The sequence below is a fragment of the Aulostomus chinensis genome, chromosome 6 (genome assembly GCF_037954235.1).
Source record: "Aulostomus chinensis isolate RoL2024-O1b breed Wild chromosome 6, RoL_Achi_v1.0, whole genome shotgun sequence".
Taxonomy (NCBI): domain Eukaryota; kingdom Metazoa; phylum Chordata; class Actinopteri; order Syngnathiformes; family Aulostomidae; genus Aulostomus; species Aulostomus chinensis.
Window position 1 is genome coordinate 7,564,693 of NC_141325.1, and position 27,429 is coordinate 7,592,121.

The window sequence follows — 27,429 nt, forward strand, 5'->3', positions numbered from 1 at the left end:
TACCTGCGTTGGTTCTCTCCGGGTACTCCGGCTTCCTCCCACCATCCAAAGAAATGCAATTGGGGACTAGGCTGATTGGATACTCTAAATTGACCGTAGGTATGAATATGAGTGTGAATGGTTGTTACCCAGGGATGTGTTGTCTTGCATGTTGATGCTGGGATAGGCTCCAGCCCCCGCGACTAGTAAGGAATAAGCGGAAGATGACGATGGATGGATGGATAAACAAGTCAGACATATCCAGTGGTGGACTCTTGTTCCACTTGTTGGACACGCTTTGGGACTTAAATTGTATTTTGAAATGTCTGCACTTTAAAGGATCATTTGCCTTTATCCAGTTATTCATGGAATGGATGAACTATACCTTCTATTTCACTGCATTTACCTCAACTGGTACAATTCAGAGGATTTTAGATTACCTGAAAGTTTGCCGTGACTAGAATTTAGCACTTAATTAGTAGACATACAAGGTTTTTTTATACGAAGTTTACAGTCAGTGGTGGAAAGTATTCTTTCTCATTACCATGCTGAAGTACAATACTAAAGTATCTGTACATCGGTATATTGCAGTGTACTTTGTACTTTTACTGACCCATCAGTTACTCAACACATCAGTTACTAGTTACTTTGAAGAACAATACTTTTTTTTTTTTGCCTAGAAATCAAGAGACACAACTTGATGAACTCCCTGCAGGACTGGAAAATGCAAATATGTAGAATGTGTACTTTTACATTTGATACTTCAGTAAACTCAATATCAAATACTTACCTACTTTTCTGAAGAAGACTATTTTGAGTGAATGTTTTTACCTTGACCAGAGAATTGTTTGAAAATATATATAGATATAGATATATGTATAGCCAAGTAAAATTTATAATCTAATTTTGTTTCACTTTATCAGGCTCCGATTGGTGATGTGAAATTGAAAAATGTTCACAGTGCAGTGGACCTGTGAAAGTACTTGCACGGCGGTTGTTTGGTTTATTTTGCACAGCCACCTATTTCATTAGCACCCTCAAAACCAACATTCTACATTTCTGCAAGTATTTGCGCATCACAGTTATCAGGGCTTGATTCACAAGTAACATCGATACGCGTGAAGTGTTGTGTTTAAAAAGTGTTTGTGCTCCCCAAGGCAGCCGGGGAGGGTTCCATCTTTACTGAACACATCGTCTTTGGTCGGTTCCTGCGGTTGACGTTCCTGTCGGTCGTTGGACAGGCAGCTCGTAGCTGGGCTGTGCCTGCTTGTGATCCGAGCAGCAGTCGTCGTGGTTCCTCTCGTAGCTTGCTAGCTGTATATTCTTTCCCTCGCAGGACGTAAGCTCTACGGAAACATAACAGGTTAGTATTCACGTCGAGGCTGTGTATTTTAAACTTGTTGGAGGTGCACTGACTACTGGTAAACTGAGGAAGTGAAATTGGGCTAAAGTTCAGGTAACGTAGGCATTACTTGAGGTGTTATTTCAGCTAGCTAGCTAAGCAGCTCCTCTTACGGTGCTGACCACCGGTTCGCACGGGCCTCCCTGTTACTTGGCAACTAATCCCATCTGTTCTTATCGGAAAAGCTGACAGGATTCATATAAGCCGGATAGGTGACATCAAAGTCAGCGGGATGTGATGTGCGGACCGCGAGCTGTCTACCGGCTAATCTGTAGCAATGCGTGAGGCTGAGTAACGTATAAACTTGTAGCGGCAGTGTGCCCTACTGGAGCTGCGGTGACATTGCGGAGACTTTTTGACCAGTGGAATTTGCTGCTATCACTATTCGTCAAAAACAGAGGTTTGTTGCACTCATTCGGCTGTTTGAGCAGGTGGCTTTTTATAGCTATTTAAATGGGATATTAGCTCACCAGAGATCAGTAAGATAAATTAGCAGACGTCGTGATTTTTTTTTTTTTTGAACTGGTCTTGCCAGATGTGCCACCTCATCGACAGCCGCGTCTGGAAGCTACTGGGGTTAACAAGGCGGTGTAACCTTACCAGGACCCTTCACTAACCCGACCCAAAGTATAAATTATAGTTTTGGATTAAGCCTGTGAGGCAGTCTGACAGCTTTGGGGTTTAGTCTACGTGTGACCTAAGTTATTGGGTTTTTTGTTGTTGTTTTTGTTTTCTGTGGAGGACAAAAAAGCTGTTGGGCCGGTTTCCTCTGACTTGCCCCCGGAACACCTCTTTGCATACAGTTTCATGAGCAGTACCATTGGAAAACACCCGATATTCCTGTTAAATTCTTAAATGCAAGTATTTATTCTGTAAATGGTTTGCATCAGATTAGTCAGAATGAAGTGGAAATGTTAGTGTATTGAATATTCCTATCTCCTCACGCTGAAGTTAGTGCTAACTGCTTTGTCACAAGCAGCACCCACAACAACCAAGTATGGATTGACTGATTCTGTTTTTTTTCCAGGGCCAATACTGATCATTTGTATGTAGAGGAGACTGTTAACTGATGATGGCAGCCAATTATCAGTTGCAGTGATAAAACTTCACTGCCAAAAATATCAGTCGTACAAACGCCAACACAAGGTTGCCTTTAAATTACAAGTTTGATGGAAAGGGTTTTTATTAAATAAAGAATTTAGTGTAAACTTTGAACATGCTGAAAAATGCACGTTAATGAAATATCTCAGCCAGCAGGCCAGTCGATGAAGATATGCAGATACTGATAATGAGGATAATTCTTAATATCAAAGATCCTAATCAGCCAAACTAAGAATTGATCCATCCCTACAACTAAGCCTGTAATAATAACTTACACTTGTGCAAAAAATATTTTGGGACAGAAAGCCAATAAAATCACATCCCCACCCTGTCCTTGAGAAATTAAACATTTTAAGTTTTGATTATTTTATTAAATTTGCTCATCTTAAATTTGTTTATGATCAAGCTCAATACTTCTAGAAGACACAAATATTTATAATATATTCTGAAAAAACCTGAACTTTTCTTTATGGAATTTAGATTCAAAATGTGTAAAAGCATCGCTTTCATTTGGGAGAGGAAGTCAGACAATTACACAAAGTGGTCACTTCCTTCTCCACTTCATTAGATTATTTCTCCCAGTGGGGTGGGAACTGTATGAGACTTTTAACAAACCAGAAGTTTTACTTACTTTAAGGCTGCAGTTAAAGGGAATTTTCACAATTAATAAATTAGTAGTTCCTAAAAGTTTCCCCAAAAAGCTTCTCAAGATGACACATTCAGACAGCTTCTTTGGTCCATCTAAAAGTCCAGAACCTAAAGATTTTATTTCTTTCATATACGACTCATAAGCAGCAAATCCAGCTACAGTTTAACATTTTCTGCTTGAATAAAGACTGAAACAATTAAGAAATTATCAAAAAAGTTGTTAATTTTCTTTTTATGAACTAGTGTGTGAATTGAGACGTTATTTCAGCTCTATTTTACTGTGATAAATACACCCAGCTAATGCATTCTATGGGCCGAATTAGCTCAGGGAAGTTTAGATGTTACTATGAACAATCCTGTCCCTGTGTGTATTCCATCGCTTTAGGACTCTGTCACTTCTGAATAGAGTCTAGAGTTTGTATAATACAAGAAAATACAGGAATGTGATGGTTCTTGGTGAAATGTCTGCTGGTAGACTATGAGCACCAACAGGTTATTCTACTGGTCCTTCATTTGTTCAGATGTTCTTTTAGTTGGTCTCTTCCCACTATCCTCTGTTAGTCCTAACGGGGGCCTACTTAATCAACCTAGCAGATGTTTCCTCAAGAAGGAAGAGCTGCAGCTCTCGTTGCTCTTGTGAGGATGAAAGCAAAATGTACATAAGTGAACTTCTAAGGATGTGAATGCATATGTCTTGTTCTTGATGTGAGTAAATCTTACAGATCTCCTGCTAAAATGTCCCGCATGCTTCTGGCATGAAACAGAGATTTAGAGGGATGAGAGGGATTTAGACCAGTAAGTCATAGCTGGATGTGCTGTAAAAACATTCAGAGGAAACCAGTTTGTACTTGGTTCAATATTCGTGATGCCGGTGGTTAATATTAGACCACTGAAATACAATGTGGAATGAAACCCTGCTGACTAATGTAAGCAATGACACCATGAGCATTAGAGAGGAAATACTTGCAAGGCTGAAATGGATGCAGTGTTTCTTCTCTCATTACAAGTTGGTTTAGTGTGTATTAGTATCAGAATGTTTTGTTGTGTTTTTCTAACTTTTGTTAAAAAGATGTGGGAATGGTACCATGTTAGTGGGTCTAAGAATGTTCTTACACTTAAGATATTGAGTCATTTCTGGGTCACAAGCGGCCTCCACAACAAACCAGCCTCTTATGATGAGTTACACTCCAGCGATTAAAATTGTAGATAGAAAGAGACATCATTAGCATGTTCTTAAGAAAGTTGTTAACTTTTGATCATTTTATTTGGTTTGCGTGTCTTACACAGATTGCTAAATGCCCAACCGGTGAAGCTCCCTCAGTAACTTTTCGAGCATCATAGCAAATTAGCTAAGAAAGACTTTTAAATCTGTGGTGTATGTGTCCAGAGTTTAGTCTACATACTTTTTCCCAACACATAAACAAAAAAAAAGGTAAATGTTCATCTAGTTCAGTGTTTATCAATGACGTTGGTGTTTATCTACAGATTTATTTAGTTTCTTAGGCATGAAGTTGTTTCAAAAATACATTTTCTGAAATATAGTGAAGTCTTCCCCAAATGTATAAGTATTGTTTATATTGCTGTCATTTGAGAATTAAGCTAAACCTCAGTTCTGTTGTACAGGCTGTGGTCATTTTCCCTTTTTGTTTACAGCAACACAAAATGAAGCTGACTAAATATGGTTTGGTTGTGCTAGTTTGTTCTAGTAAAGTGTGAGTGTTATTACTGTAGTAGAAACACTCAGTACTTGCCCCCCCCTCCACCCCCCCTCCAAGGATTAGAGCAAGAGTCAGTGGGAAATTCTCCAGAGTAAGTGGATCATTTTCGGCTGACTGCATCAGCTCACCCGTCTGAGCTGAAAAATCCTCTGTCCTGATCACATGACAGTTGTAGTAAAGTGATGTGTTTTTTCCAGAAAAGACAACCTTTTGTAGATTAACTTGAGCTTAGAGTGGCAATTAAAGAATCAAGATTTTTGTCATATAGCATTTATGGGTCAATTCCAAACCTAAATGTATAATTTTATTTTATTTTCCTCCAGATAATTTTACTCCAAAATCTCTACAAGTGCATGTCACACATAAGAAACGTTTGTGTGACATTAACTACCCCCCCCCCCCCAAGCTATTTTCAAGCAATAAATCCTTTTCTTTTGCTGGCCCTCTCTTGACCTGAGGGCACTCATCAGTATCGTTCTAAGGCACAGCGGGTGAAAACTGGAACACTGTGTTCAAAGTAGGTCGCTGCCTGCTGATGGGCACCCTTCATTCTCTCTGCTGAGAAATATCTTGGCGTGTGGGAGAGGGCGGTCTCTGGTCTGTCCTTACTGTAGCTCTTGACTCTTTCAGAAATGCAAAACATGTTTGTGTGACACCGTTAAACAAGTTCTGTATTAAATTTCAGCCCCATGTGAGGCATTGCACCTTAGCTGACGTAAAAGTCTGACAGTTTGACTCTGGAGGAGAAATGAAAACGCCATCTGAAGGTTATCATGAGTTCAGTGATGTCATCTTTTTTTTGAAATAGGTTTGTCTGAAAGTAAAGGCCAATATAGCATTTGAAAATTTATTCAAGCCTCACTAAGAGGATGCATGTGACACATTATCAGTTTTGGCAGATATTGCTAATTTTTTAAATAATTGGTATCAGTCTGATGAGCAAAATGTCAGCCCAATTTGCTCAATAAACGATGGATGATGAGAAAAAAACAATAAATATATGATTAATGGACTTCTCCAAATGTTCTGCAAATAAAGAATGATGTAATATCTAGCCTGGTGAGATTATCTGTATCTTACAAGTTCAAAGTTGAGCTTTACACTTAAATCTGGATCCCCTCCTATCTAAAACCACTATGAAAGAGTGGAATACTTGCCTTGACAGACAAGCTCTTTCAGCCAATCATTGTATTGAAATGTAATGGCCTCACATGCCAAAAAGCCTGAAAAATTGACATAAACATGGTGATGCATCCTCCTGTTCTTGTTTAATTGCTGTTATTGAGTCTGCATATATAGAATATCACGCATCCCTTCTCACTTGGAGCATTCAAAACATGAGATATGTGGGTAATACATGGAATCAGACTAGTCATAAAACTTCCAAACAACTGGATGTTGTGTGTGAGATAACAACATAGCCTCATGATGGAAGAAGGAATGTGTTTTCACAAATGCTTTCAGCCCTTAATCGTGAATACAAACAAGGAATTCCATAACTATGCACAAGTAGTAAATATAACTAGTATTTGTTTGGCTGTGTTAAAGAAGTGCATTATTCTTGCTTTGAGTTGTTAGTGTGTACCTTGCCTTCAATACCAATCAGACTCTGTGTGTCTTTTTATGCACCTGCTCTGCAGAAGTCCTGTTCATCTGATGCAATGCTGTACTGAAATAACTGATCTGATGGTTCACTGGCCTGAAACCCAAAGCTTGTCAGTATTTTATCCTGGGATTTTATCTCTAGTTATCCATCATGATGGGCCAGTCCATCATACTGTCATATTAACAACAGGGAGCCTACAATTAAACTGTGTATTCCACCAATCACTGTCTGTGGTGAGATAATCTGACCAACACAGTAATCTGAATCTGCTGGTGGTGGTCATGTTTCCACTATAATCCCGATTTAGGATTTTAGGATTTTTTAGGCCAGACCAAGAGATTGAGAGACCAGGGTTGTGGACATAGGTAAAGTGTGGCCAAGGTCATAGCTGCTCAGAAAACCATGATGTCACTCACAGCATTAACATAGATGTCTGGCCTTTGACAGGTATTTTTAGGTCTCTGACGTGGTCTTTGCTGGGGAGCTTGTTGTCATAACAGGACAAAGTTCCCCTGTGATGAAGCTCCAAAAACAAATTCTTTGAGCATGCCTTTAAGCCGTATCTGTACTTACTGTTTATTAGTTTATTCTAGTGCCACTTGCAGCAGAATGATCCTTAATGAAATCAATGTTTCTCTTTTTCTTTTTTCTTTTTTTTATACTCCAAACAGGGTTGTTTCCAAGAGCACCGTTTTTTTTTCTCCCTACTCCCTTTTCCTGGTTTTTGTTTTGTTGTTCTTTTTTGGTTTTTGTTTTCATTCATTATTTTCAATTTTTTAAAATATTTTTATTTTTTTTAAATCTTTTTTTTTTTTTTTTTTTTTTTTTGAGGAGAGAGCAACTTCACTTTCACAGACCTGCACCCATTTGTTTTCATGGTCTGGGCCCTGTGTGCACCCACTGACGGACATAAGCCTTGTGGGTCTAACAGATCAGCGGAGGAAACATGAGCACAGCTAAGCCCAGTGGGATCAAAGTGCCCAGCAAGATAGCCCGTCCACCTGGGACAGGAGCTCCTAAGACCACCCCTAGCGCAGGTAAGAAAATCCTCAAGTCTTCAGCAGTGCAGTGTTTCTGGAAGGCCTGGGTAGTAAAAAAAATAGCAGTATGTATTGGCAGTATATCTTTATTTTAAAAAAAAATGTAATTGAGTAAAGTGTTTAAAGAAAGTCCTTAGTAAGACATGTAATAACTGATGAAATAATTGTGAAGAAGACACCCAATTCAGGCAGGTGGACATAATGAACTAATGTGAACAGCTTGGGCTTTTGGCAGCCTAAGAAGTACTTGTTCATACTTGTGCAATCAGCTGACATTTGCAACAGCAAGACAGATATATCAACCAAAATGTGAAATCTGATAGATATTATCTAAAAAAGTTATTGAGTTGGTTGGCAGAGGAATACACCTGCAAGGCAGTGATTTTAGTTTTTGAATTCATGTCTTTTGACTGGCAGCTGTGTCAGTGATTTCTCCAACAGCTACATGCGTACAACCAGAAACATGGTTGTAAGCCCGCACCCACAGTGTGTTTAGGATAATCATCTTTCGTCTCTGAGCTTTGTTGTTTATGGTTTGGAATATGAAATAACCTTCATACCCAGAATTTTTGCTTTGATTGGACATCTATGGGAGTGTTAATAGAAGCATCAATATCTCAATGCTTGTGTTGCAGAATTAATCATGAAACATTCTGTTCACTGATTTGCCTCATGCAAGGTCTCAGCATATTAAATTAGGGTGCCGGCAGCACTGTGCCAATTATTATGCGAGCTCCATGTACTTTTAAGAAAATGACTCCTTCCTCATACCGTTTCAGGTCTTACATGGTAAGCTTATGTGCATAAGCTACAAATTGGTTGTAGAAAGGACAGCCATACCTCTTGAATGCATAATTGCCTGATAACCACATTGCAGTAGTATAGTGTACTCATACATGTTCACCCAGTAGTATTTGTCTGCAGAGTCGGAGCACCAGCAGATTTAGGAATGCAAATCTAGATCAAGATAGACGTTCATTTTTTGCAGGGCTGTGTTTTAGGAGCAAAAACACTTTGTTAAGGTTGGCGAGAGATGATGGCTATGTTTCAAATAAACAATTAATCATTAGCGATGGCTACAAATGTCCCACTGTTTCACTCGAACCTCTAGTGCTTCCCTAACATTTCACTCAAAATGGTACTACCTTGTATTTTTTTTGCGAGCACCATCTAGGGGTCCTACCCTGCAGTGCTAAAACTGCAGGTGCCTGAAATTGCTGGTTCTCTGGCTCTGCAGACAGCCGCTCACCCAGGGGCCCTGGACATTTTGATATGGAGGTGTCATCACAGCACAAATGAAATTAACTGATAAGCAATTCTCTGTCAACTCACTATTTTATTAAGTGAATCCTGAATTCAGAATAATTAGTTACTGTAATCATATTGAAAAACATGAATGAATAAAATGGTCATGAATCACACAATATTTACATGTTTTGTACAATTCACACCTTTATTTTTCAGCAGGAGCCAAAGGTGCTGCTGCTGACAAATCAGCTGCAGCTGTCAGTGGAGATGATGGGCAGAATGCTGGTGAGAGCTTCCAGATTGGAGAACGAGTTTGGGTGAATGGGAATAAGCCAGGCTACATTCAGTTCTTGGGAGAGACGCAGTTTGCCCCAGGACAGTGGGCAGGAATTGTTTTAGATGAGCCCATTGGGAAGAATGACGGCTCAGTGGCCGGTGTGCGTTACTTCCAGTGTGACGCCTTACGAGGAATATTTACCCGCCCATCCAAGTTGTCTCGCACAGAGGGGGAGGCTAATGGAACTCAGACGGCGCCCCCATCCCGTGCTGCTTCACCCACTCCTTCAGTGGGTAGTGTTGCCTCCCAAACACCCACCTCAAAATCAACATTACCCTCAACTACCACAGCAGCCAAGAAGGCCTCATCCACTACACCAGCTACACCATCATCCAACCTCGCACGCACCAACAGTGAATCTGTCTCCAACCTCTCAGAGACCGGATCAGTCAAGAAAGGGGAAAGGGAACTGAAGATGGGTGACCGTGTATTGGTAAAGATTATTTTACATAATCTCAAAGGAAAACTGTAGTCTTCCCAGATATTTCAAGAAAGTGACTCCAAACTCCAAATATTTGCTATCTATAACACAATCATTGGCATAAACAGTTCTTCCTCTTGAGTATAATAATGTCTGATTTTATCTTGATGAGCACCATCCTTCCTGTTTTTCTCCCTTTCCCTCCCTTTTTGTGTGACTCATTGTTAAAAGGAAGTGTCACTCGTACTTACTGGGCAGCAGAGGAAATGTATTCACCACCACTCCTGCAGCTGTGTGTTTAAAAAAAAAAAAAAAAAAAAAGTGGAAGGAGAAAAAACCCAGTTTTACATATTGACTGTTTGGCTGGCAAATATTTGTTTGTGTTGCTTAGTTGGAATTATCTCATACAGGATTTATTACTACACAAAGCTGATTATTCTTTAGGCCTCTCTTATCTGTTGAAAGGATTAAATCTTGGCTAATGTGTAGTACTTTCTCCTCAGGTTGGTGGTACCAAGGCAGGAGTGGTACGTTTCCTTGGAGAAACAGATTTTGCAAAAGGCGAGTGGTGTGGTGTGGAACTGGATGAGCCATTAGGAAAGAATGATGGCGCAGTGGCAGGCACAAGGTACGAAGCCTGCTGGATCTGTACATCATGAAGAGGAAAGCTGTTTGACCACATGTATGAACTCCAGTGGCCTCATACTTGACAATCATTTGTCCACAGATATTTTCAGTGCCAACCCAAATATGGCTTATTTGCTCCAGTGCATAAGGTCACACGTATTGGCTTCCCATCCACCACTCCAGCAAAAGCAAAGACAACGGTTCGTAAAGTAGTGGCCACACCAGCGGGGCTGAAGCGAAGCCCCAGTGCCTCATCCATCAGTACCATGAGTTCTGTGGCCTCCTCTGTCAGCGCCAAACCTAGCCGCACAGGCCTGGTGAGACATAACCACATTAAATAAAAATGTGAAAATGAAAGTTTGTGTCAGCTGCAGTGGATTTCACTAAAGAGTTGATCTGTTATTTAATGTGACCTGAATTAAACGCACCTCTCCTCACCACTTCTGTCTCTGCAAAGCTAACAGAGACCTCATCACGGTACAACCGTAAGATCTCGGGCACTACAGCCCTGCAAGAAGCGCTGAAGGAGAAGCAACAGCATATCGAGCAGCTCATGGCTGAGAGGGACATGGAGAGAGCTGAGGTTGCCAAAGCCACGAGCCACGCTGGAGAGATGGAGCAAGAAATTACCCTGCTCAGGGACGACCAGGAGCAGGTCAGCTCACTCTGCATGAACTTCCTGTTTATCATTAATCTGGCCTCTTCTCCAAATAAGGTCACCATGCCAGAATTGGCAGTTGTGGTGCCATATATTTGTTGCCATATACTGGCTGGCATAAATAGATAAACTTAACAGTCCTGCAATTATTGAAGTAAAGTAAAGTAAAATTTGCCCTATATAAGGATTATAATGTTCAGTTTTATTTTAGTTGACTTGAGAGAATATTCGACTCAGTTTTGAGGTGATTTTTGATGCTTTTGAACTGTTCTTGGGTGACCTGAGAGTTATGTCTGTACTACCAACCCGATGTATGTTTATTTGGCCTTTTTGTTGTAGATGGAAGCTAAGATGGATCAGTTACGTGCCTTGGTAGAAGCTGCAGACAAAGAAAAAGTAGAGCTGCTCAATCAACTTGAGGAGGAGCGTAGGTAAGGATCCCTGGTGTTCTGACTTCTCAAAGACACATCGTCATACATGACAATAAAGCAATAACGTTTATTAAGTTAATCAAAACAATTTGTTTGAATCAGAAAAAGAGAAATGAGCAGTTATGACATGCTCCAGAGATTTATCAGAATGAGGTCTGAATGTTGAATGTATGTTATAACAGCAAACTGTTTTTCTGCTGAATAGGAAAGTGGAGGACCTCCAGTTCCGTGTAGAAGAAGCGTGCATTACCAAAGGAGACCTGGAGGTAAATTCACTACACAAAGCCACAAGACTTGACCCAAATTCATTTCACAACCAGAAAAATATCAAAAAAGGAAAAAAACATTTTCAGGAATGGTTATTGTGACGTGGGTCTGACATCCAATAATTGTTTTATTGTTATTGTATAATAATACCATCACCATATTTGGACATTGTCTCCCAGTGTCAAAATTTTAACATAATACAATCCAAAAAGTAACATAATACAAACCAACCTATTAAAGTTCATAAGAACAGCTGGTAAAATAATGAGTGACAACATGCATTGATTGCTGTAAGCATCTATTCTATAACATTTAAGAATATATATTAAATAAGATGTGGTCATAAAGGCCAGTGGAGTCTGGAAAAGAGTGGACACAGAGAAGTGGAAGTAGCCTCCAATAATTTAAAATAATTCAACCCAGTAGGATCTGATTATTCCTCCTCAATCATGTTGTCATTACAAGTTTGATGTGCAGAGTATTGGGGCTCAATGAAATCTGTGTTTATATCTGTTATTTATTTCACAGTGCGTCACAGGCGACCATCTCGATTACCCCGAGGGCATCCAATCTCAGAATAGATCTTTAAAAATGAGGGCTGCAGGGTTAGAATACCCATTTACCTTCTTAAGACCTGTGTACTAACAGCTGTTGATATCTTAAAAACCTGCATGCAGCAACTACACACCGAACAGGCTAAACTCAAAAATGCTTTGTTGACTTCAAGCTGTTGAAAGTGTACTAATGTTGTGCTGTAACCCTCAGTGCCTCCCTGTTCAGTGATGTCATGTTATTGCTTCTTCTTGTCCCTCCTGTCTTCGTCTTTCATGTTGGTCCAGTACTCAGCATGGAACCACTGGCGATGCTCCCTTGTCATTCCACTTCCCAGTCATATACCTGAATTTGGTTTGCCCACTGTAACGAAATGGGAACAACACATCTTTGGCAAGAATTGAAAAGTAATTTTAAACTAGCGTAGCACATTCTGCAAACAGCAAAAAAAAAAAAACTAATTTATAATGCAAGTCTTTATTATAAATTCAATAGCAACTAAACTGACCATAAACTGTGGTTGATTTAGTAATGAAATATATGTTGTTGGGGGCGGCATGGCTCAGGGGTAGAGTGGCCGTTCAGCAACTGAAGGGTCGCTGGTTCCATCCTCACTTCCCCCAGTGAACATGTGCAAGTATCCTTGAGCAAGACACCGTGCCCCTAATTGCTCCTTATGGCCCTGCGATGGACTGACGACCCGTCCAGGGTGAACCCCGCCTCTTGCCCAATGTTAGCTGGGATAGGCTCCAGCTAGCCCCCCCCCCCCCCCCCCAACCCTTAACAGATAAGCATTATAGAAAATGGATTGATGGATAGATGGATACATGTTGTTTGATCAATATTCAAACTGGTGGCATTGTGCATGTTTTTAAATGAAGCTTCAACCTTGGTGTTCTGTAAAACCTGAAACAACAAAATGTGGCAGTAAATACTTAATTTACTAGCTACAAACCCTGATAATGAGACACACAGCCAAGAAGTCGAAAGCAAACCTTCTGTTTCTGGAGCCTAATATGCTTTTTTGCTTTTACTACGTTGTTTGTTAAGTTGGTCACAACCAGGCCAATGGTGCTCTCATGACTGGTGGTTTCTTATACTGTACTTACATTATACAGTGTGGACAATGGCCTTAGCAACAAAGAGAGAAAGCAGTGTACTTTTTATTTTTAATTTCATAGTGGTACAGGCTAAATTAGACAGATTTTAAAACATTCGAAATGCAAATACAGAATTGGAGTTCTTGTCAAAGAAATCTCAGAATTCTGTAACATTACATATTTTGTGTTTCATCAAGTGACCTCATGTTTGGGTCAGCAATCAACACGCCCTTCTCTCTGTGATTTGGTGAAGTCATATCTCGATTTACCAGGTGATTTACTAAGGTTACACACATTATCAAACTTTGTGTGTATCATAACAAACAGAATGCTTTTTTCACAAGGTGACAATTTTGCATGGTTACTTCTAAACTGCCTCCATCAACATCTTGCACATACCTCCCTTTTGCTGCTTGTTTTGTATTTCCCACCATTCCCTGTGTGCAGCTGTTTATGGCACAGCCAGAAAGTTCTGCACAGGGTATTTTCCCATCTCCATTCCTCTCCAACCCCCATCTCCCGCACCCAGTACTCATACAGACAGGCCCTGTTCGGACCTGCATACACATTTGTCCTGAGCGATGCGATCACAAGTGGGCAGCTCTAAGTACAGGTGTGAATGCATTTAGGATGAATTAAGATTTGACAGAGGTGGTTAGGGCCACATGGTGCCACCTTATCATAGCAGTGTGAACGTGTCCACCACCACATTGAATGTTTGCCAACTCAACTGTTATTCGCTGTATAAGTGCAAGTATCTCATTCATGCACCAACAGTGGCATATTATCATGCAAGCTGTGAACTTGTGTACTTAGCGCTGTCCACCTGTGATCGGATCACTTGAGACATATGGTAATTCAGGTCTGAACAGGGCCAAAGACACACACCTATACACACCACCACTATTATTGTTCATAACCCTACATCCTCTCTCCTGTTTCCCTCCTCTCTGTCTGCGTTGGGCTGGCATGTGATGGTGGCACTGGTGTGTTCTTTTCCTCTCCCCCTTGTTCACTAACAGACGCAGACCAGACTGGAGCATGCCCACATTAAGGAGCTTGAACAGAGCCTGCTCTTTGAAAAGACCAAAGCTGAGAAACTCCAAAGAGAGTTAGAAGACACTAGGGTAATGGATTCTGCTCCGAAGTGTTGGAAAGAGGGTATGGGCAAGGGCTAGGCCAAAAAAATCAGAGGCGGAGCTTCTCTTTGTATGGGTTTGTGGTGAATGAACCCAAAAAATGTATTTCCTGGTTTCACACGAGAAAATGATGTGACCGCTTCACAAAAGCAAGTAACATAAAAAAATCTCAGTTTTACAAGTTGTTGCAGAGAATGATTTTTGTAAACCATTGTTCTCTCTGAAATGACTTCCTGACACTTCTGAATAGCTCTCTTCACACACTTTACTTCACTTGCAGTTAGCTTTATTGGGAATATTTCAATACACGGATCGCGATCAGATTATTTAGGGTACAGTCAGGCTCTTCAACACACCTCTTATCAAAATTCAACTTCAGATTGATGGATTTCTATTTAGACCGAAAGATTTAACAATCTTTCATTACTTGCAAAAAAAACTACATGCATATTGTAATCGCACTATTTTTCAGTAAGATATCCAAACATAACTTGCTCTTGTTTTATAAGTACCACTGCTTAACCAGACAGACAAATGTCCCCCTTGTCCCCAGCTGATCATTCTCTACTTCCCCAGCCCTTCCAGCATCCATTTGTCCTGCTTATTTGATGTCCCTTCCTTTGCTAGTCTTAAACCTGCTCCACCTCCTGGTCCAGACTATGCATCTCTGTCTACCACATAGGTATTAGAGTCAGCAGGGGTGTTGATACCAATATTGTAATGTACTTTAGTATAAACAGCTCATTTGGAGAAGAACTTGAGAATAGTGCATCTGTTCACACCAAGTATTCTTGGTTGATTCCTCTACCAAATCACTAGATAAGTGAGCTGGAAGGCGCAAAGTGTCTTGCACAGTCTACACAGCCATAGCTTCATCCATGCTTGGGGCATTCAAGCCATTTATTTGAATCATCCCCTTTATATCCACCAGAGGTCAGTGCATTGTCTTGCAAATCTTAAAATGCAAGCAAATTAAAGAGATTGTCAACTAAAAACACGACTTGTGTTAGTTTTTCTAGTTTGCCAATTCATTATCGTTTCTTCAGTTGCACTGACATTCTAATTAAATCACACTGGTTCAGTTTGTCAAGTTGGAAAATATATTTAAATACACAATTTCTGCTTTAAAGGTTGCAACTGTGTCAGAAAGATCCCGTATAATGGAGCTGGAGAAGGACCTCTCACTGCGAACTAGAGAGGTGGCTGACCTGCAGCTACGTCTGGGGACCCAAGAGGGCTCTGAGGACTCTGCTCTGGCTCCTCTTTTGGAAGAGATAAACTCTCTGAGGAATCAGTTGGCTTCTCAAGAAGCTAAGCTGCAAGAGGAGCAGGCCAATTACAAAGAGAAACTGGAATCTCAAGAAAAAAGCCACAGTGAGGTAACTGCCCAGCTCCAGGCCGCATCTGTCAGGCTGTCTGGTGATAAAGAGCAGCTGCAGATGCGCTTGGGTCAGGTAGAGAAGGAGCTTGGTGACACTATTGAACAGTGGCGTTCCAAGTTGGAGTCTGCTGTTGCCTCTCACCAACAAACCATGGAGGAGCTTAAGCTCTCTTTCAGTCAGGGTGCAGGTGAACAGACAGCAGAGCTTATAGAAACCAAAAGTGCACTAGAGAAGTTGAAGTTGGAGCACAAGTTGGCTCTGGAGGAGGCTGGAGCCAAACATGAAGCTAACACTGCTGCTTGGACTCGAGAGACACTAGCCCTGAAGGCTCAGCTGTTGTCACTGACAGAAGACAAAGAACGACTGGAGGAGTCACTACAGTCCAGCGTTGAAAAAGCTGAGAACCAGCACCTTGTGGAGATGGAGGATGTCCTTGGAAAGCTTCATACTGCTGAACTTAGGGTTAAGGAGCTTGAGGAGAAAGAAGATATATTGGTAAAACAGGCCCAAGATAAGGAGAGAGAAACCAAAGAGCAGATGGCAGAAATGGTGTCTCTGCGCAGCAAAGTGGCACAAGGTAACCAGGAGCTTAAGAGCCTGAAGACTCAGTTAGAGGAAGTTCATAACCAAGAAAACTCACAGGGTTCCAAGGTAGGTTCATACATCCTCCCCAACTGTTATTATTGTCCCATGTTTTAGCAAAATAGTGTCCCTAATTTTTCTGCTTCTTGCAAAGCCACCTCCGTAATTGTGTACAGTAATACTGTGTCCCTTTCAATATTTTGTTTTGCTCTGCCAGTTTTGGTTTTGTTCTTTTGTGTACTGTATTTTTTATTTCACTTGTGTTGAAGGTAGGTGAACTGAGCTCTCAGTTGGAAGGCCAACAGCAAGAAGTCCTCTCTCTCAAGCAAAATCTGGCCACTGTAGAGCAGGAGAAGGATGCTCTGGAGCAGCAGCTTGGAGGCCTGGTGAGGCTCTTGGATTCCATTGGACTGTACATGAACAGCTGCTGTCGCAGGCCCTTCTGTGTTTGGTTTAGTTTGGTTCAAAGTTGCACTCTACAAAGGTCCAATATTGACATGCCTTAGTAAGAAACATCCAAAATAATTTATCTGAGGATGTTATCTTCAGGCAAATACTAACTACAGGGAATGGGTGTGAGTTACTTGTGAAAATACAATCATTTCTAAGAATTTCCTCAGTTGCGTTGCTTTTGCTTTTACGCTTAAAAGGGTCAGTAGGTGAAATTTAGATGAAGTCTTCTCATCCCTTCAATGGTTTTGTGATAAAAGGCCTTTTCAGCTTATTTTCCAGTGCGATTAAAAGAACAAACAATAAAATAACTTTGCACTTTAAACATCTTCTTTTAACCATAGTTTAACTGTTACTTATCAACTGACATACACAGCTTTACAGATATTGGGCACAGTAGCTGCAGCACACTAATATTTATACATATTTTCCCCCACAGAAGCAGAAGTTGACTGAAAGCACAGAGGAGCAGACTAAATCTGCCAAAACTATGCAAGGTAAATTAGAATTATTTTTTTTCAATTCATTAATGCTTTTTCTCCCATTGTGTCTCGTCAACTGGTAGAATTTAATAATACCTAGGCTTTCAAAACCTACAAGTGAATAAAATGTATGATTTTTGGTTTCACAGATACACTTGAGAGGCTCAGTAAGAAAGAAGAGCAGTGCACAACACTGACCACAGAATCAGAGTCTCTCAGAAGTCAACTGAATGGTGAGAATAGTAGAATGTTGATTTTATTTTATTCATGAAATGGAAAGAAAGGTTCATAAAATTGCACATAAAAACAAACACAGAAATGTAAAGAAAAAAGCAGAAGGTGTGTTTTGCATTTTGTCATGCGTTTTTCATTCATATGGAATAAAATTCTCCTTCTGAATAAGAGTGTTTGCAATTGTCTGTACTCAGAGCTGGAGAGGAAGCTGAGGACTGCAGATGAGAAGCTCGAGCAGCTTACAAAGGACAAGAGCAAACTTCAGAATGATATCTCAGAAATGATGAAGGCATCTGGTGATAATTCAGTACAGCTGACCAAAATGAATGAAGACCTTATACAGAAAGAGAGGTACCAACCATTATTGTTCCAGGAAAAAACACATTTAATTCATTTATTCGATCCCTTTCAGAAGAGAGCAAGGTTTTTGAATGAGGTAAGCTATCACTCACTGAATATCCTGTTCATTCACTCAGGAGGCTCGATGAGTTACAGAATCAGCTAGCAGAGGAAAAGAATAAGGTGGCGCAGGTGACTGAACAACTTCAGCTTCAACTGTCCCACAAAGACCAGGAACTGAAAGAAACCAGAGACACTCATCATTCTGAAATAAGCAGCCTTCAGGAGAAGATCGCAGCGCTGGTTAGTGGTTTAGGGCAGTCGTATTAAAAGAATTTCAGTGCACTGACAACCCTCAGTCGCCTGCCTCATGAAAACTGTCTTCTAGGAGAAGACTGTGCAACAAGGTGAGACCCTGGCCGAGGAGCTGAAGGTTTCACAGGAGAAAGCTCTCTCCCAGGCCTCAGAGCTGCACGGGAAGCAAGTTAAGGAGCTGCAGGAGAAGGTTGACAAGATGAAGAAAGAGATCTCCTCCTCCAAGGAAAAAACCCAGGAGCTGGAGAAGCTGGTGGCTGAGTTGCAGCCATACAAGGAACAGGTTCAGGTGAGAACAGTCGTGCGCATGTTCTTTTCTACACAAGAACCGAATATTCTGAAATTCACAGAGCAAACTAGTTGGAAATCATTTATTTTTAGTGGATTTAAAGATTGTAATACTAGATAGATAGATACAAAGTACTAAAATATATTGTCCAACAATAACTAGTTATGACTGCATATAATTTTGTCTTTGTGAGTTGAGAAATTACTTTTTGTACATTTTGATTCTTGTTTACCATCATGCATATTATTTGTGATGAACTGCTCACGTCTTCTCAATATTCTGACACTTAACCTGATATGTCATCTTTGTTTTAGCACTGTGTTCGATGACATGACAAGTAAATAATTTCAGGGATACAGTTAATAAATATAGACTAATTGGAATGGACGAAGTAGTTACTGGAGTAGTTGACAACATCAACGCAGAAAGGCCAACAAAAAATGAGTGTAATTACAATTGAATAAATGTACCCCGCTAGCATTGTATTTCGTTCCTTCTCTTAAAATAATTTCTGTGCCTTTTTCTTCTTCCTAACAGAGAGGATTCATTGTCAACACTTATGTATTTTTTTCTGTTTGCTTTTATTTACTTTGAAAAAAACAACAAAAAGCTCCAAAAATAAACTGCAATAAATACCGCTAAGATCCCGCAGTGTAGATCAACTCACAACAATATAAAGTAAGATGCTGTGGATGATGATGTTGATGATGGTAATACATCAGCAGCTAGTTTCTCTGTATATTTACTAGTCAGAGTTGTTCATACTAACCCAATCAGATTAGAGCTGAAGTGAAAATGTCTGCTTTGTATTTTTGAAAATGATTTTGCTATAGGCTGTGGTGTAATCTTGTGCTGTTTTTAAAGCTTCTGCAACTTAACCTTTCCATTTGCATTCCACTTATGTCCATATCTGCTGGGTTTATTTTGGATTTATCTTACTTTTTCTCGTGTGCATATTACCCCCCCCCCCCCTTTTTTTTCTTTCAACTTTACTTTCCCAGTGCCTTTCTGCTGAGCTTGACTGCCACAAGCATGAGGTTGAGCACTTATCCAAAAAACTGGAAAAACAGAACATAGATCTGGAACAATTGTGTAAGGAAAATGAGGACGTTAAAGCTGACAAATTCAAACTGGAGAAACAATGCTCAGATGTGCAAAGCAAGCTCTCTGCTCTAGAGTCAAGTCTCCAGGAGCTTTCAGTCCAGAATGGAGAACTGTTGCTAACAAGAGAGCAACTTTTAAGACGTCGAGAAGAATTACTCGCCAGCAACGCACATTCAGATGAAAAAATAACTTTTTTGAACAATGAACTGGAGAATCTCAAAAAATGTCTTCAGGAAGAACAGACTGAAAACAAAAACCTGAAACAAGCTAATGGTGAGCATCAGGCCCAAATTGAGGAGCTTCAGAGACAAAATGCAGAGACGAACTTCACGCTCTTAAAGCATCAACAGGACATTCAGCAAATGGAGGTTAAAAAGAAGCAGCTACAGGAAGATTATGAAAATGCCTGCAAAGAAAAGAACCGTCTTGAAGAGGACCATAATGAAAGTAAATCTAAGCTCACATATGAGAAGGACAACATTATTTTAGAAAGAGATGCTGCTCGAAATGCCAAAAAGGCTCTTGATGTGAAGAATGCTGAGTTGCAGGCCAAACTCCAGTCTGTGAACTTGGAAAAGGAAGATCTCACAATGAAGAATACCCAGCTGCAGGCCCTCACAGAAAGATTAACAAAAGAGAAGGCAGAGATGTCTTCTGAAATCAGCGCTGCCACATTAGATAAAAAGAGCCTGGAGGCAATGAAGGAGGAGCTCCAGAATAGACTCAGTTTCGTGCAGAAAGACTTGGATAGTTCGATCCGTGAATGTGAAGACCTCAAAGCATCAAAACTGAGCCTGGTCCAGATGCTGGAAGAGTTTAAGACGAGTAGTCAGGTTACTGATTCTGAAAGGCTTCACCTTCTGCAAGAGAAAGATGATTTGTTATCAATACAACGAAAAGTGTGTAATGAGAAAGAAAAACTTATCAAAGAAATAGAAGAATATAAGACAAATCTTCAAGTCATCACAGAACAGCTGTCTCAGTCCAACGAGAAACTGAAAGAAGCACTATCCTCCTCTGAGCAAGAGAAGCAAGCATTTAGCATTCAGAATTCTGAAACTGAGATGGCTCTTCATGCTGTAAGAAAGGAAAAGATGAACCTGGAAGCAGCGGTGGAGCAGCAGAAGATGGATTATGAGTGTTTGCTAGGGGAGAAGGGAGAGTTAGAAGAAAAGCACACCAAAGCAATATCTGAGAAGAATTCTCTGTCCCTTGAACGAGACAAGCTAGCAAGTGACATCCGAACAACTAAAGACCAGTTGGATAGTTACTCCAGGGCCAATGCTGATTTAAATCAAGAGAAGTCTCATTTAACAGCATTAGTAGAGGAAACCAAATGCCAAAAAGGTTTGGTCGAGGCTGAGTTGAATTCTTTGAAAAAAGAAAAAGCAAATCTACAAATTGAACAACAGAAATGCATCTCAGATCTTGAAATTCTTAAAAAGGAAAAACATGGTCTTATTCAAGAGCATAGCAAACAAGTTAAGGATTTTGAAAAATGTCAATCAGAACTTGTTCAACAAGTTGATAATCTCACAAAGGATTACCAGAAACTGCAAACGTTGCAGGTTCAAGCTGATGCTAGAATGCAGTCATTGCAGACAGAAAAGCAACCGCTGCTTCAGGAGATCCTGGAGTTTAAGTGCCAGATAGGATCGCTGTCAGAGGCCAAGGTCCTTCTTGAGACCCAGCTGCAGGTTGAAGCTAGTGAGCGAAAACAAGTGCTTTTAGACAAGGATGGTCTCACCAAAAAAAATGAAGAACTGCAAAAACTATTGTCCAAACGTATTCAGGAGAATGAAGAGATTTCTTCCTATCTCAAGAAAACTGAGGAGCAAAAGAAGTCTGTCACAGTGGATATGGATGCTATGAGAACAAAATTAAAGTTGCAGGAAGAAGAAACTAGTCAGCTATCTGAAGATAAACAGCAGCTGTTAATTAAGCTTGAGGAGATGGGCAAACAGATGACGGTCCTGACCACAGAGAAGGAGGGCCTCTTAGCTAAACAGCATACATTGGAGCAGGACATTTCATGTCTCCACACTAGCCAAGAAAAATGGCTCGCAGAGCAGTCAAGACTGGTTGGAGAGTTAGAGAGGATCCAGTCTAGCCGGCAGCAACTAGAGGCCAACGTCAAATCTCTACAAACTGATAAAGAAGTTTTGGAAAGGCAGTACAAGACTGCCTCCGCAGAAGCATCTGCTTCTGCCACCGTGAAGAAGGAGATTTCTTCCAGCATTGCCAATGTAACAGCTCAAAAGGATGCCCTGCAGGTGGAGCGGGACGAAGCCACCCAGCAAGTCAGGCAGCTTGAGTCCCAACTAAAACAAGCTATCTCTAAACAGCTTGAGGTATTCCTCCCGTAGTAATCACTGATACTCACACCGTAGAGTGGCTGGGGCTATGTCACCCTATCACTGCATGATCGCTGGTTTGTCTCCCTTTCCTCCTTGCTCTTATTTTCATGTCTAACTTTCATCTTCCATTTACCGGCCAACTGCTGCTTTGTAGCTTAGTTCCCAGCCTTTACTTGCTTTCCTGTGGGCTTATAACGTGATCTAAAATGAGGCAAATGCCAAAAATGCCATGTATGTAGGTCTAAACCTAGCTGGTTTCAAATTACATGTACCTGTATGATGGAAAATAAATGTTATACTTGTTCTTAGTGATCATGACCCCCCAAAATCTGATTTTGATCTTGACTCCAGGCTGAATCTCTTTTAGCACGCTGGAGAACGGCAGCATGAATGGATAAATGATTGCTTCTGGGGGCTGTTTAGGGACAACTGATGGTTTCTACCATTGTTCAGGATTTACTTTGGCAGTGGTTTGATGTCCTACACAAACAGCTGTTAAAGTGCTACCTGCTAAATTCTTCATTCTTTTCTGACTCCATGCATCAATGATGCTAAGTCTCCATCCGTTCTGAGGCCACAGGTTGTAGAGTCTTTTAAAGGACATTTCAATTATTTCCCTCTTTAGTGTCATTTTTTTACTTTCCCAAAGTGAATATACTTGAAAATGGCAAAGAACTGACATTTGGATAATTGATTTCAAAATCGGTCATTTGTTTATCAAAAATTAAGCATGCAATTAATTTGTGAAGCGATATTAAAATAAGATGATAGGCTGTAATCAAAAGATATTTAGATTTGGGTGTCTGCGTGGTTGGTTGAGGTCATCAAGTGTTGATATCAACCAGCCAAAGACTGCTCTTACTTTAAAACTGTTCTTAACGAATATTCCTGCTCATGCATGGTTTAGGCTTCAGAGGCCTCTGGCAAGACTGCTGAGGCTCTCGAACAGCTGACAAAGGAGAAAGCTGCTCTGATGCAGCAGAAGAATGAAGGGCAAGCTTTGCTGGAGAAGCTGCAAACTTCCAAGCAGGAGATGGAGTCTCAGGTCAGAGACGAGGTGCTTTTCATTGAGCTAACAAAATGGAGAGAAACTGGTGCAGAAGTGTCTTGAAGCTGCACAAATGTCATTATTTCTCCAGCTGCAAGCGGTAAAGAAAGATAACTCCAAGTACCAAGAAGAACTGAATGCATCCAAAGAGCGTCTCTGCACGGAAACGGAGAAGAACAAGAATCTGTCCCAGGAAATGTGAGTCTGTCCTCCGTGTTGGGTTTACATGAAATCCAAATCTAGCATTATGATATCAGTAGCAGAACTTAGGACCTTCAATGGAAGATTTTTTCCATTTCTGTGCTCAGTGAGAAGCTGAAAGAGACCATGTCCACAAAGTCCCAGTCCCTGCAGATGCTTCAAGACGAGAACAAGAAACTGACTCAGGACCTGGGTAACAATCACAAATACCAGAGTGATCTTGTGAAGGTACAACACTCTACTTGTGAGTGATCCTCAGCTTCTTCTCTCTTCTACTGACCTTGATCAAATTTAAATGGTTCCCTTTTTTTTTCCAGCTCAAAGATGAGCGCTCAAAACTCAAAAAACAGTTGGAAGAGTTGAAGCAAAGGTATGGCAATATAATCCATTCAGTTTTTCAGAGCTAAGAAAATTCTGCAATATAATGTGAGTTTGTATGTTTGTGTTGCACGAATGAGCGCGAACCAGACGACGCTTTCACCTGTGTGACACTAACGAAATGAATAGTGTGTAATTGTGTGTCTTTCCCTCGAAGCCTGCCAAATAATGCCTTCAGGTACTTCACTATTAATGTTATGTGACCAGTGCTGAGTCGTGAACTTGTCGTGGCACTCATTTATTTACAATTTAAGGAAATGTTTAACCTTGAAGCATAGTACAGTGCATCCCAAGTCCCAATATAAAAAGTTGCCTGCTGAACACTGAAATATGTCCCATAAATATTAAAACTGATTTTGCATGTTTCCAACTTTTTTTGTTAATGTTCTTTGAAATTTCTTTTGGTACACTTGGAACCATTTTTTCCGTCTGTGCCTTCGTTCACTATATTTCTAAGATATATTTGGGGGTGGTTATTTGACAGTGAGAGCACCTTGAAGGAGCAGCTGGACAAGGAGAAGTCCGAGCTCCAACAGTCCATCCATAAAAACGGTGCCTTAATCTCAGAAAGGGACCAGCAGGTGGAAAACCTGAGGACTGAGGTGAGAATCAAATGCAGGCTTCTTGATGGCTCCAGAATCAGGAAAACACAGAACACATATTATTAGCTTGAAGCTAATGGGAAGCCGCTTACGAAAAACAGCAAAATGGTTCAAAATGTCTGTTTACAAACTCTCAAACAAATTGTCTTGTATAAATGGAGTCATTTTTTTTCTTGCTGTATGCTCAATAATCCATAAACACTCCGATTCTGGCTAAAATCTAACTCCCTACAATAGATCTGTTTCGACTGTGACTAAGCTTGAATGAGTTCAAATAAACGTGAGCTAATCATTCGTGGCTGGTTCTAGTTTGTTAGTTGGTTGCTAGTTGTTAAGCTTTGAATTCTGAATTTTGGAGTTACCAAGAACTCATATAGAGATGAAAAAAATGTCTTCAGGCGTTCGAGACTTTAACTTTCCATTTTTGAAAGGGAAATTACACTTTTTTGATGGAATGTAGCTTTTGAACACATTTGCACAGAGGACTGTGTACTCAATTAATAAATTGTAAATTAGTGAAGGATTGTACCATTATTTTTTTTTAACTGTCATTCTACTACGATACTTTAGCGTACAGATTAATAAAATTCTTTTCCCAGTATTTAAAGTTTTGAACTATTTCCCAGCTGGCAGCACTGCGTGGAGAAAGTGCCTCGATTAAGACATTGCAGAGTACAATTCAGAGTTTGGAGCAGGACAAGCTTCATCTGCAGCAGTGTCTTCAGAGACTGGAGAAGGACCGGGCTGCAGCACCTGATACCACCACCAGCTCCTCAGGTTTTACTTTTCTATAAATGTCATGATTATTTCCATCAGCAATCTCTTTGGCCTCAGAAAGGCAGCTCTTCATTTTCTACAACAGCCACTGAGGCTTTTATATAACCTTGTAATTGTTACTTTCAGGCGATGTAGTTTTGGACCAACTAAGGGAGGACAAGGAGACTGCAGAGAGTCAGGTGCGTATGTCAGGGTGACCCCCGATGTTACAGCTGAATAGTTTGATAGTTTTTTTTTCCTCATTGACACATTCAGTGTAAAGATGCTTCCCTACCCTGGCCCATAGAACTCTCTGTCTCATTGGCATTTCCTCATATTTGGGCCAGTTGTACGGAAACAAGCTTCCTGAATGCTTTTACATTTACTAACATAGGACTTCTAACCTAGCACTGTTCTCTGAGTTGGATTCATATTACAGTATAATGTTTTACAGAGGGGAAAGGAGTCTAAATTTGAGCTTTTCATCCAGAATGGGAAGAAATTCTCTGAGAACCCTCACTTCTTAGTGGCTTCCAGCTTCTCTGTGATTTATTACAAAATGTTATACTGTATTTTCTCTGTCATTGATGACTCGAGTGTGTTGTCTGGCTTTGGGTAATTTGATTCTCATATTTTTTTTCTTCTTCTCTTTCTTCAATCCAACCCCTCTGCTCTGCTTTGTCTCTGATGTTGGCAATGCTACACCACCATCAGGCAGCGGTTTGTTCATGTTTTTCATCAGCTTCACTTGTGCATGTGTGTCTGTCACTGTCACAGTGGGTCTTGCGTGTGTCACAGTAGTTAGCGCCTAACAAGGAGCTCTTCTTCAATCATACCCTGAGTAGAGAGCTGATTCACCACCGTGGCTGGGATTGGGTTGATTTTCCCAGGATTTGGCGAGGCACGGTCTCTGCTCTCTTTGTCATTAAGCCTGACACTTGACACAATGAACAACCCCGATATAACTGTCCATTTTTAGATAAATATCATGTTAGAGAATCTCTGCTGAAGATGGTGTTCCAGCTCTGATGTTGCATGCTTCTATTACAGATTGAGTTCCTGAATTCAGTCATTGTTGACCTTCAGAGGAAGAACACCGAACTAAAGGACAAACTGGAGAAAATGGCTGCTGCTGCTCTCAATGGGAATAATCCAAGTGAGCTGGAGAACCATGAGGGGTGAGTCTCATCTTGCATGTTTTCTACAACTTCCTGTAAGATAACAGCAGCTGCTCCTGGACTGCCAGTTACACAAAGACGCGCTTTTCCTCTGCAGTCTCGACAAGGAACCCAAGAAGAAGAAACCTCCCCCACGACTTTTCTGCGACATCTGCGACTGCTTCGACCTCCATGACACAGAGGACTGTCCCACACAAATGCAGATGCCAGAATCGCCTCCACACACCACCTACCATGGCAGCAAGGGTGAAGAACGTCCCTACTGTGACATCTGTGAGGTCTTTGGCCACTGGACTGACTCCTGTAATGACGACCAGACATTTTGAAGCCTCTCCAACTCTCGTTCGCACAATCAATATATTTGCACATCTCGTTAGATCACGCTGTGCTTTTGGGGTTCTGGTTTGTACGCGTGCATTTTGTGTGTTTGTTTTCGCCAAGCGTCTTTATTGTCCACAGCAGCCCTTAATCGCTCGTAGAGGAGAACCTTCTCCTGGGAATCTCAGACATCTAGACAAGCGTTACAGAGCAGGGAACGGTTTCTATCTGTAGATGAATCTGTGGGCGTGTGAGTGAGAAGATGCTGTAAGGTGAGGCATCATTGTGGGAGAACGATAGTCCTCAGATGATTTAATTTATCAGTATCCTGATGGTTTGCACAGCTTGTCAGGTGCTTACAAAGATGGTATAAAATCATAAAAGGTGTCTATTTGAAAATGTAAATGTCTTGATTGAGAAATGTCAGTTCCGCAAAAATCAGCTATAGTTTATTTTTTTATGCCTGGAAATACTATGAACTCTAAGGTTTGGTGGATTGAGTGTAATTATGGGAAGGGTTATCAGAGATCCGCCGGCTCTCGCATGGAACAGAGATGTTTGGCTTTAAGAGGAACTGTAAATGGTCCTCACGACAGAGCTGCCGGATGAAACTCGCAGCACTTCTTCACTCATGGTGTAAACCCTCCGCTCCAGTCAAATGGCCTTTCCAAAAAAAACTAACTTTTCTTTGTAATTAAATGACCATTTTTGTGTGAAACAGTGAAATACTTCAGTATTTCTTAAAAATGTTTTGAAGATCTGTATAAAGATAAATAAAATTTACGTATAAATGAACATCTGTGTTGATTGTGCAATTTGCTTGATATGACAATTGAATTTGACAGAGAACAGGAAGAGACGCCGACCAACACCCAAGCCAGCGTCTTTCCATTTTAGGTAGTTGAGGTGCACAGCGTTACATTTTTCTAAACACTATTATTTCAGTCCTTGATCGAATGATGTGTTTTGAGATGTGGCAATTAATGGAATATTTGGAGAGAAAATGGATGACTTAGAAGTTGATGTTAATTTCCCAACAAATTCCGATTTACTTCGTCCTTTCAGCAAAAGTTTTCATGGCACAACAAAAGCTAAGCGTTCTTTTTTCCACGCAGTATAACCGAAACAGAAAGAATCCAC

The 27,429-nt window shown here is 40.6% G+C and overlaps 1 protein-coding gene across 5 annotated transcripts; it reads left to right on the forward strand.

Moving 5' to 3' along the window:
• The first annotated feature begins 1,110 nt into the window (after positions 1-1,110).
• On the forward strand, positions 1,111-27,075 carry clip1a (CAP-GLY domain containing linker protein 1a). Of its 5 annotated transcripts, none has more exons than XM_086206198.1 (27): positions 1,169-1,342; positions 7,126-7,491; positions 8,962-9,512; positions 10,004-10,128; positions 10,228-10,444; positions 10,585-10,782; positions 11,125-11,216; positions 11,422-11,482; positions 14,158-14,262; positions 15,405-16,307; positions 16,508-16,624; positions 17,128-17,185; positions 17,320-17,403; positions 17,599-17,755; positions 17,881-18,046; positions 18,132-18,347; positions 19,349-21,802; positions 22,716-22,853; positions 22,948-23,054; positions 23,165-23,285; positions 23,375-23,427; positions 23,593-23,613; positions 23,920-24,037; positions 24,664-24,814; positions 24,941-24,993; positions 25,844-25,971; positions 26,069-27,075. In XM_086206198.1, the coding sequence occupies exons 2-27, from the start codon at positions 7,401-7,403 to the stop codon at positions 26,295-26,297; spliced, it is 6,714 nt and encodes a 2,237-aa protein (XP_086062324.1). In that variant the 5' UTR covers positions 1,169-1,342; positions 7,126-7,400; the 3' UTR covers positions 26,298-27,075. The 5 variants fall into 5 exon arrangements, with proteins under 5 accessions (XP_086062323.1, XP_086062324.1, XP_086062321.1 ...); XM_086206195.1 differs by having other exon boundaries at positions 1,172-1,342; positions 8,959-9,512; XM_086206197.1 differs by lacking the exons at positions 25,844-25,971; positions 26,069-27,075 and adding an exon at positions 25,508-25,822 and having other exon boundaries at positions 1,111-1,342; positions 8,959-9,512.
• The last annotated feature ends 354 nt before the right edge of the window (positions 27,076-27,429 follow it).

Bases quoted from the DNA above. Each gene is read 5' to 3' on its own strand.
- clip1a (XM_086206195.1), top strand. From the start codon at position 7,401: ATGAGCACAGCTAAGCCCAGTGGGATCAAAGTGCCCAGCAAGATAGCC. The intron at 11,483-14,157 runs GTAAATTCACTA...GTTCACTAACAG, and splicing joins TTACCAAAGGAGACCTGGAG to ACGCAGACCAGACTGGAGCA. The intron at 21,803-22,715 runs GTATTCCTCCCG...TGCATGGTTTAG, and splicing joins CTATCTCTAAACAGCTTGAG to GCTTCAGAGGCCTCTGGCAA.